This window comes from Bombina bombina, chromosome 7, assembly GCF_027579735.1.
Source record: "Bombina bombina isolate aBomBom1 chromosome 7, aBomBom1.pri, whole genome shotgun sequence".
In the NCBI taxonomy this organism is placed as follows: domain Eukaryota; kingdom Metazoa; phylum Chordata; class Amphibia; order Anura; family Bombinatoridae; genus Bombina; species Bombina bombina.
In genome coordinates this window covers 313,972,892-313,982,538 of record NC_069505.1, presented here as the reverse complement: position 1 = coordinate 313,982,538, position 9,647 = coordinate 313,972,892, and the positions used below count along the sequence as shown (strand labels likewise).

At 34.6% G+C, this 9,647-nt stretch overlaps 1 protein-coding gene across 1 annotated transcript; it reads right to left on the bottom strand.

Moving 5' to 3' along the window:
- Nucleotides 1-280: 280 nt before the first annotated feature.
- Nucleotides 281-4,754, bottom strand: LOC128666380 (uncharacterized; the record flags this gene model as incomplete). Its single annotated transcript, XM_053720943.1, has 1 exon — nt 281-4,754. A coding segment is annotated over exon 1 (4,446 nt), but the record flags the coding sequence as incomplete, so codon positions are not given.
- Between the last annotated feature and the right edge of the window lie 4,893 nt (nt 4,755-9,647).

Here is a 9,647-nt window from a genome sequence, read left to right as displayed (position 1 = left end):
ACCTTCTTCCAGCCCCCTGATCACATGACTGTGACTGTTTATTATCTACTAGTGTTAAAGCCCGTGTACACGGGCCAAATATATATTTTTTTTTTTATTCCAAAAAATAACATAAGATATAAATATTAAAGTAGACATAAAGTCATATTTTTATTTTTAGTAAATTAAATTAAAATAAAGTTTAATTTGTACATGAATAATATTGTTGCTCTAAATAATACAAAATTACTTCTAACTAATTAAAAATACACAACTTATTTATTTATTTAAAGTATATTTCTTTATAAACAATGTTTTTTGTATACATTTTATCACTGTTTGGTAATATCTTTCCTTGCTTTGAACTTTGAAGTATCTTAATTTTGACATCAGATGATGTACGAACTCGAGACATTGCAACATAAAGTTGTCCATGACTGAATACTGGTTCTGGAAGAAATATTCCTACTTTGTCTAACGTTTGACCTTGTGATTTGTTGATGGTCATTGCAAATGCAAGTTTGATTGGAAACTGTCTCCTTCGTAAAATGAATGGTAGTTCAGTGTTGGCAGGGGCTAAATCTATTCTCGGAATAAACACTATTTGTTTTTTTGCTGTTCCTGTGAGTACTTCTGCAATTAATAGATTTGGCTTAAGATCTTTAACTATCAATCTTGTTCCATTGCACAGACCTTTTTTTGTGTTCAGATTTCTGAGCAACATAATAATACTTCCCAATTTTATTTTTAACTTATGAAGAGGCATTCCTGATGGAGCTAATTCGTTTAGAAACTCTATGGGATAGTTTTGTGCATCTTCATCTGTCTGATCATCAATTGAATCTGAACTCAGATATATTTTTTCCTCACCATCGAGTATATTTAATACATGCTCATTAATTTGATCAACATGACAATTTTTCGTACACAAAATGGCCTTTTTTGAAAAACTGTGAAGATCAGATGGAAGAATTTTTTTTCCAAAAATTTCAGATATGATACAATCATTGCATATTAATTTGGAAGGGATCTCAACTAAATCCTCAGGAAGGCCCTCTGAATTATTTAATGAACCCTGTCCTAATTTTAGTAGCCAATTGCTAAATTCTGGATCCACTGAACGCACATTATTCTTCAATTGTAAAATTTTAAATTTATCCCAGTGATCATAGAACTTTATAGTAGCTTCCACAATAGCAGTTCTATTGCAATGAGGAAGAACTGGGAGTGTTTGTCTGAAGTCTCCACCAAGGAGTATAACTTTTCCACCAAATGGCTTATTGTTCTGCATAATTTCCTGAAGAAGGTTATTGACACATTTTAGAGCTATACCGGGTGTCATTGAGGCCTCATCCCAAATAAGCAATTTAGCATTACGTATGAACTCTGCATCTTTTGAAGTCATTCTCATATTTGATGTTGATGTTTCCAGTAATGGAATTGGAAGCTTAAACTGTGAATGGTAAGTTCTGCCACCATCAAGTAGATTAGCTGCTATTCCTGTAGAGGCAACAGGAAGAACTCCATCTGTGCGTCCACGTAAAGTACTCAATAATGTTTTATATAAATAAGTCTTGCCACTTCCACCAGGTCCATCAATAAAAAAACATCTGTGTGGTAAATTTTCATTATCAATTGCAGACATTACATTGTCAAATGCAGCTTTTTGCTCGATGTTTAATGCTTCTTGAAGTTGTGCTCCAACTTGTGCTTCCAAGTGTGTAACATAGTTGAATTGCATTTCTGGAATGAAGTTTGATGGATTGGGTAGTCCAAAATCTTCACAACGTTTACTATGCAATATGAGAACATTTTGAATATCTGTTAATGCCAAATTTTTGCAAATTTTGCAATCATCAATGTGGTCTTCATGACGTGAATAATCTTCATAAAGATCATGTTTGTATTTTTCAAAGAGTTGTGGGACATTAGGTGGGACAACAAATATACACAAATAAGCAAACAGTTCCCTCATTTGTTTAGGCATTTGTTGAGATGCTGATTCGTTAAGTGTAAGATCCCATGTAGCGTCGTCATCTAAAAGTGAAAGCTTTTGGGCAGCTTCTTTGAATGTGTGACAAACTTGTCCATTAACAGTTCGTAAGTCCTTAAAGGATATTGCTCCTTTTAAGTGCAAGAGCAATAACCTCAAACAAAATCTCTCCAAATCTGATGAAATATTTACATTATACAATCTGCCAATTGTTGTATCTGCTCCTCTTTGTCTTGGATTCCACTTACGGTTTTTTACATCAAATACAAAATGTTGAGGAATGTCAGAGTAAAAAAGTTCACGTGCCGCATTATTATCCACATTCAACTTAAAGTATGCTGTCAAAGTGGTATCCCTGTCTTGTGCCTTTTCTGCAGCTAATTGTATGTTTTCATTATGGAAATATACATCTTGTTCGCCTGGAAGATGAACTTGAAGTCTTATTATTGTATGTGTTTGATGGTGCATCAAAAAACCATACAACCTCCAAACAGCTTCAGGAGCACTGACATATCTTGTGTCCAAAAAATTTTGAATTTCATCATGCTGTAGTGTATTTTGTTCGTTAATTGAAATATTTGCACAATCGTAACCTTTATATACATATTTGAAGAGATATTTAACACTTTTAACAGAAACACAACTCTCTACATTTATATGGCAGTTGTATTTCAAGCAGAAGTATGGGCTATATGGAACTACCCATGAGTTGTCAATTTTTTTCCCTTTGACAATTACAGTGGTGTCATTTTTTTGTCTACGATATCGCGGATATCCATCAACATTAATTAAAGTTTCTTTTTGAAAATTTTTTGGAAAATTCTTGCTGCAATTACCATCAACCATGCATGGAGAATTTAAATTATGTTCTCCACATGGACCATGTATCATATGCTTTATTACAATAGCATGTAGTCTTGGATAAATCTGTTCATCAGGAATTTCAGCTGATATAAAAGTGTCAATGGTTTCAGCATCATTTGGCTTGTCTTCGGCTTTCAATATTAAAAGGATATGAGCATGTGGTAATCCTCTTTTTTGAAACTCTATTACATGCACTTTTGCGCAAGGACTTCCAAGAACATGTTTGTTCAAGATATCATTCAAAAGAGAATTTAATTTGAGATTGAAAACTCTTGCTACCAAATCTGGTCTGAACTCCACTGCTTGACCTTCTAATAGGTTATCAAGTATCTCAGGCCATTTAGGGTTGCAGGTCATGGTGATGAAGTAATCCGGTTTTCCATATTTTCTAACAATGGCCATAGCATCATGGTAGTTTTGGGCCATATTTCGTGGACTTCCCTGAAAAGATGATGGCAAAATAACTGCTTTACCAGGCATCAGGCCCTGTGCAGCAGCCTCACTTTGAATGTAATCCATTAATCCTGTATATTTTTCAATGCGAAGATTAGATTGATTTTGACGGATATAGTTGAGTCTGTTGGCCTCAGTCTTGACATAAGCATCAACAAAGTACTGCTGCGTCAACTTGCCAGCACTAAGGAAAGGATTGAATTGATCCCTAATTGAAATTCTATAAGAGTAGTATTTCATTTGGCTAACTCTTATCCTTGGATTGGTGGTTACTCTTCTTTGTACATCACTAATTGATGTTGGCCTGTAGTTAAGAGCAATATTGGAACCCCAACTTTGGTCCCCATATGGAAACAACAAAGGATACAGCAATGGTTCAAGATTAGGATCTAAAACACTTATTCTTTCAGTTTTTTTTGTTTGATCTGTAGATCGGCAATGAATAAGAAGGTCACGTTCAAGAGGAGGTTCACCATCAGAATTTTGGAAAATAACAGCAACCTCATTAACTCTTTGTACGTTATATCTTCGGTAATCTGATGTTCTGTCCTGCAGAATTACCATTGAAACTTTAGAATTTTGAACTCCATTTAAAGATGCTTCATGGATGCATTCTTGCTCTACCTCATAGAGCATTTTACATGCTTTTGCAAAAGGGTTATACTGACACATATATGAACTTAACTCCCTCAAAAGTTCAATGTGACATCCTGAATTTTCTTTTAGTGCTGCTCGTTGGTCCGCAGCTTCCTCAGGACTCAAAATGTAGAGTTGTGCAAATTTGCGTTGATCATCATTTTCTGGATGCAAAGCACCAGATCGGTGATAAATTTGGCCATTTATTCTAAAACAGTATGGGCCATATCCTGGAGGTGGTGCAATGTTTGCTCCCATTGATGCAAACGCCAATGCACTATTTATAGAACGGATATTTTGCATAAAATTATTTGAATGTGTGTGTTGTCCAGTCATTAGTTGTTGGATCAGTGGTGAAATTTGTATATGAGGTAATGTTATTTTTCCTTTATTGCAGCATTTATTAAAAAGCTTATCGCTTGGTTGTTCCTCTGGAAAATGCTTTGCCATGCAAAATGTGCAATAAACATTAAGTTGACCACATGTGTGCATCGGAACATTGTCTTCATTAAATAGTGAATGGTTATAACTTTTGTTATATTGATTAGTGATAGTGATGTTAGAACTTTTTTTTTTTTTTTTTCTACGTGCAGCAGAACGTGATCTTTGCATGTCCAGTTGGACACATTTTTCCTGAGCAGTCATATTGGCCCTACAAATGCGTTTTTTTGAAGAATCCTTTTTGCGTAGAATTACCCTTTGTTGTTCAGTCATATGTGTCCGTCGTATACGTTGAGTTTCTTTTCTTCTGCGTTTAACATTTTCTGCATCTTCCTGTGTTAAAATTCTTTTAGGAGGCATTCTTCTATTTTTATGTTTATGCAGCAGTCTTTAGTTTGTTTTAAATATTTTTTTTTTTTTATGCACGTCTTTGTAGTTACTTTTTTTTATGCAGTATATATGTTTTTTAAGGTTTATTATTATTAGGCACTCTTTATTGCCTTTTTTATGCTGTATATATATGTTTTTTTAAATAGGTTTGTTATAATGCTGCTTATTTAGTATTAAGCACTCTTTATTGCCTTTTTTATGTTGTATATATATTTTTTTTTTAATAAATGTTTTATAATGCTGCTTATGTAGTATTAGGCACTCTTTATTTTCTTTTTTATGCAGTTTATGCAGTGTCTTTATTTGTTTTAGGCATTCTTTTAGGCACTCTCTTTGTTAGATTGGCTGTCTTTTTTTGTATTAGGCAATGTTAGGACAATCTTTATTTTGTTTAACAAAGTCTTATGCACTCTTTACTTTGTTTTATACACTTTTTATTTTCTTTTTGGCAGTGTTTTTTTTTTTTAATGCAGTCTTAGGCACTCTTTATTTTGTTCTAGACATTAGGCGTGTTTGTCACTCTTTACTTTGTTTTTATTATGCCCTTTTTTTATATTTTTTTTTTTTATGCAGTATATATGTTTTTTACGGTTTATTAGTATTAGGCACTCTTTGTGGGCTTTTTTATACAGTATATATATTTTTTCTTCAAAAAGTTTGTTATAATGCTGCTTATGTAGTTTTAGGCACTCTTGATTGCCTTTTTATGCAGTATATATGTTTTTTACGGTTTCTTATTAACTTTGTTTTTTGCTGTCTTAATTTTGGTTCATGCAGTCTTAGGCACTCTTTATTTTCTTGTAGACATTAGCCGTGTTTGTCAGTCTTTACTTTGTTTTAAACACTCTTTTTTTTGTATTATGTCCTTTTTTTAAGACACTTTTTTTATACAGTATATATGTTTTTATATGTTTTGTTAAAAAGGTTGATTAAAATTCAGCTTATGTAGTATTAGGCACTCTTTATTTTCTTTTTTATGCAGTTTATGCAGTGTCTTTATTTGTTTTAGGCAGTCTGTCTTTTTTTTGTATTAGTCTTTACTTTGTTTTATACACTTTTTATTTTCTTTTTGGCAGTGTTTTTTTTTTTTTTAATGCAGTCTTAGGCACTCTTTATTTTGTTGTAGACATTAGGCGTGTTTTTTTCACTCTTTACTTTGTTTTTATTATGCACTTTTTTTATACACTTGTTTTTTATGCAGTATATATGTTTTTTACGGTTTATTAGTATTAGGCACTCTTTGTGGGCTTTTTTATACAGTATAATGCTGCTTATGTAGTATTAGGCACTCTTGATTGCCTTTTTATGCAGTATATATGTTTTAAACGGTTTCTTATTAACTTTTTTTTTTGCTGTCTTAATTTTGGTTCATGCAGTCTTAGGCACTCTTTATTTTCTTGTAGACATTAGGCGTGTTTGTCACTCTTTAATTTGTTTTAAACACTCTTTTTTTTGTATTATGTCCTTTTTTTAAGACACTTTTTTTATACAGTATATATGTTTTTATATGTTTTCTTAAAAAGGTTGATTAAAATTCAGCTTATGTAGTATTAGGCACTCTTTATTGGCTTTTTTTATGCAGTATATATGTTTTTTTTTACAAAGGGTTAATTATAATGCTGCTTATGTAGTATTAGGCACTCTTTATTGCCTTTTTTATGCAGTATATATGTTTTTTTTTCAAAGAGTTTATTATAATGCTGCTTATGTAGTATTAGGCTATTTTTTTGCCTTTTTTATTCTGTATATATGTTTTTTAAAAAATGTTTCTTATAATGCTGCTTATGTAGTATTAGGCACTCTTTATTGGCTTTTTTATGCAGTATATATGTTTCTTTGTTTTTCAAAGGGTTTATTATAATGCTGCTTATGTAGTATTAGGCGCTCTTTATTTCCTTTTTTTTTAATTTTTATAGAGACTTTTTATATGTGCAGTGCAGCACAGTGTTGAGCTCTTTTATGAGCTTATGACTAAAATATTTTTTTTCTATGTGCTGTTAGCACAGTGTTGTGCTCTTTTATGAGCCTATTAATCCTTTTTTATTTTTAAATGCTAAAATTTTGTTTTTTGATCCTATTAAGTTTTTTTTGAAACAACTATGTTGTGGTATGTAGCACATGCATAAGTCCTGAGCCTATTATTCCTTTTTTTGTATGTGCTGTTAGCACAGTGTTGGTGTCTTCTATGAGGCTAATATTTTTTTTTTTTTGTATGTGCTGTTAGCACAGTGTTGTGCTCTTGTAAGAGGCTATTAAAGAGCAAATGTGAGGTTTTTTTTTTTAAACTAAAAAGCTTTTTTTTTTTTTTTTTTTTTTTATGCAGAGCTTTCAAATAATGTCAGTGCCAGTGAGGTAATTTTTTTCCTGAGGGCATTAAATTTGAAGACCCAATTATTTTAAAGTAAAGTAAAGAGGTTCAATAGGCAATTATTTTTTGTTGAGGTAATTTTTTTCCTGAGGGCATTAAATTTGAAGACCCAATTATTTTAAAGTAAAGTAAAGAGGTTCAATAGGCAATTCTTTGATAGTAATTTTTTTTTTGTTTTTTTGTTGAGGTAATTTTTTTTTCCTGAGGGCATTAAATTTGAATACCCAATTATTTACTAAAGTAAAGAGGTTCAATAGGCAATTCTTTTAAAGTAAAGAGGTTTTTTTTTTTGCGGAGCTTTGAAATGTAGACCTTTCTTATTGGCAGTGCAATAGAAATGCGCAATGTATTATGGCTCGCGACGCTTTTATTAAGGGTTGCGTGCGCGTGGGTTCGCGTGCGCGTGCGCATGCGCATGAAGTGTGTTGTTGGCTTGGCGTGCGCATGCGCGTTCGCTTTGCTATGGGGGGCATTGCTAAGGCTAACGTTGTTGGCTTAGCGTGCGCATGCGCTAGACGGCTAAGGTTGGCGTGCGCGTGCGGGGGGGCAAAGTAGGCTAATGGGGCTCAAAAGGTGTGCGTGCGCGTGCGGGGGGCTCAAATGGCTAATGGGGCTCAAAAGGTTCGCGTGCGTGTGCGGGGCTCAAATCAAAGTGAGGGGTAAGTGCTTCAGGGGCTCAAATCAATGTGTGAGGGGTAAGTGCTTCAGGGGCTCAATAGTGTGTGTGCGGTAATGGCTAATGGGGCTCAAAAGGTGCGCGTGCGCGTGCGGGAGGCTCAAATGGCTAATGGGGCTCAAAAGGATCGCGTGCGCGGGGCTCAAATCAAAGTGAGGGGTAAGTGCTTCAGGGGCTGAAATCAATTTTTTGTTAATGTGTGAGGGGTAAGTGCTTCAGGGGCTCAATAGTAGGGGCTCAATAGTGTGTGTGCGGTAATGTTCGCGTGCGCGTGCGGGGGCTCAAAGGGTTGCGCGTGCGAACAGCTGGCCAAGGGTGCGCGTGCAGCGGCAAGAGTTTGTCTGAACTGCGCATGACGGCTTCAGACAAACTCTTGTCTTTTATAATATAGGATTGTCTTGCATTTAGCATTGTTTTGTGCTAAATCTTAAATAACCCCCTGTGCCTCAACACAGTGTTATCTATATGGCCCACATGTACTTTCTGTCTCTGTGTTGAAAAGATAATTAAAAAGCATGTGATAAGAGGCAGCCCTCAAAGGTTTAGAAATTAGCATATGAGCCTACCTAGGTTTAGTTTAAACTAAGAATACCAAGAGAAAAAAGCACATTTGATGATAAAAGTAAATTGGAAAGTTGATTAAAATAGTTTAATTTATACTACACTGTCCCTTTAAGTGAGGAGGCTCCAGTATTGTTTTGTGCTTTTGGACTATAAAATCGAATTAGCATTTGCATATCTTAGCCAATTTAGTGTCTTTTGTATTGCTTCCTGAATATGGCACCATGATTTTAGGCCTCTATGAGATAACCAAGGTGTTGGCAAAAACCTATTGTTTGTACAGATACTCAGGAGGACATTATTATTTTATTCCTATTTTTGGAATATGAGGCCAATTCTTACAATGCTCATTATCAGTGTGGATGTATACTCACAATCATTATACAGAGAAGCACGTGTAGAGTTATATTCAGGGGGGGAGGCAAAAACTGTTTTACACCAGGGCCCTCTGCTGAGTAGGTCTGGTACTGCAACTAGCTCACTGTTGATGTTTTTTTTTCATCACCCTGTATCTTAGAATACAGATTTCACGGGCCCAGTACTATTATACTACTTTATTAGTGTTTCTTGTGTATTACAACTGATCATCATTATATATATATATAAATAAAACACACCAACATATCCCTGTAGCTGGTCTATCTAGCTGCTATGGAATGAGTTGCAGGCCTCTCTGGTGACAAAGGGGTTTATGGCTTAATATTATAATGCACTTATGTACCCAAAGACTGCAGATATGCCTGTTTCCCCTGCAGCTAAGGAAGTTTAAAAAAAAAAAACAAAAAAAAAACACCACCACCATCCACAGTAAAAAACACACAAAAGAACATTTGTATCTGATCAGTGTGTCCAGGGCTGGACTGGGACCACAAATAGAGCAGCCCCTGCATGGCAGCCTGATTTGTTCTTTAAAGAGACAGTCTACACTAAAATTGTTATTGTTTAAAAAGATAGATAATGCCTTTAATACCCATTCCCCAGCTTTGAACAACCAACATTGATATATTAATATACTTTATAACATTTAACCCTTTGAGTGCTAAGCACTTTCCCACCTGTGTGCTAAGATTTTTTTTTTATTTTTTTTTTGGCGATTACCTTTCCAATGGTGGGTCTTGGGGGTCTGTAGTTGCTTAGATGCCTGAGATACAGGCTTCTAAGCAGCATGCCCCCTGCTCCTATACTTAACATTGTTAAGTATAAAGTTGCACGGTGACGTCATCATGTTATTGCGCGTGACGTCACCACGGCAAAATGGGAGGCCCCGGCGATGCCTGTTACTCTAC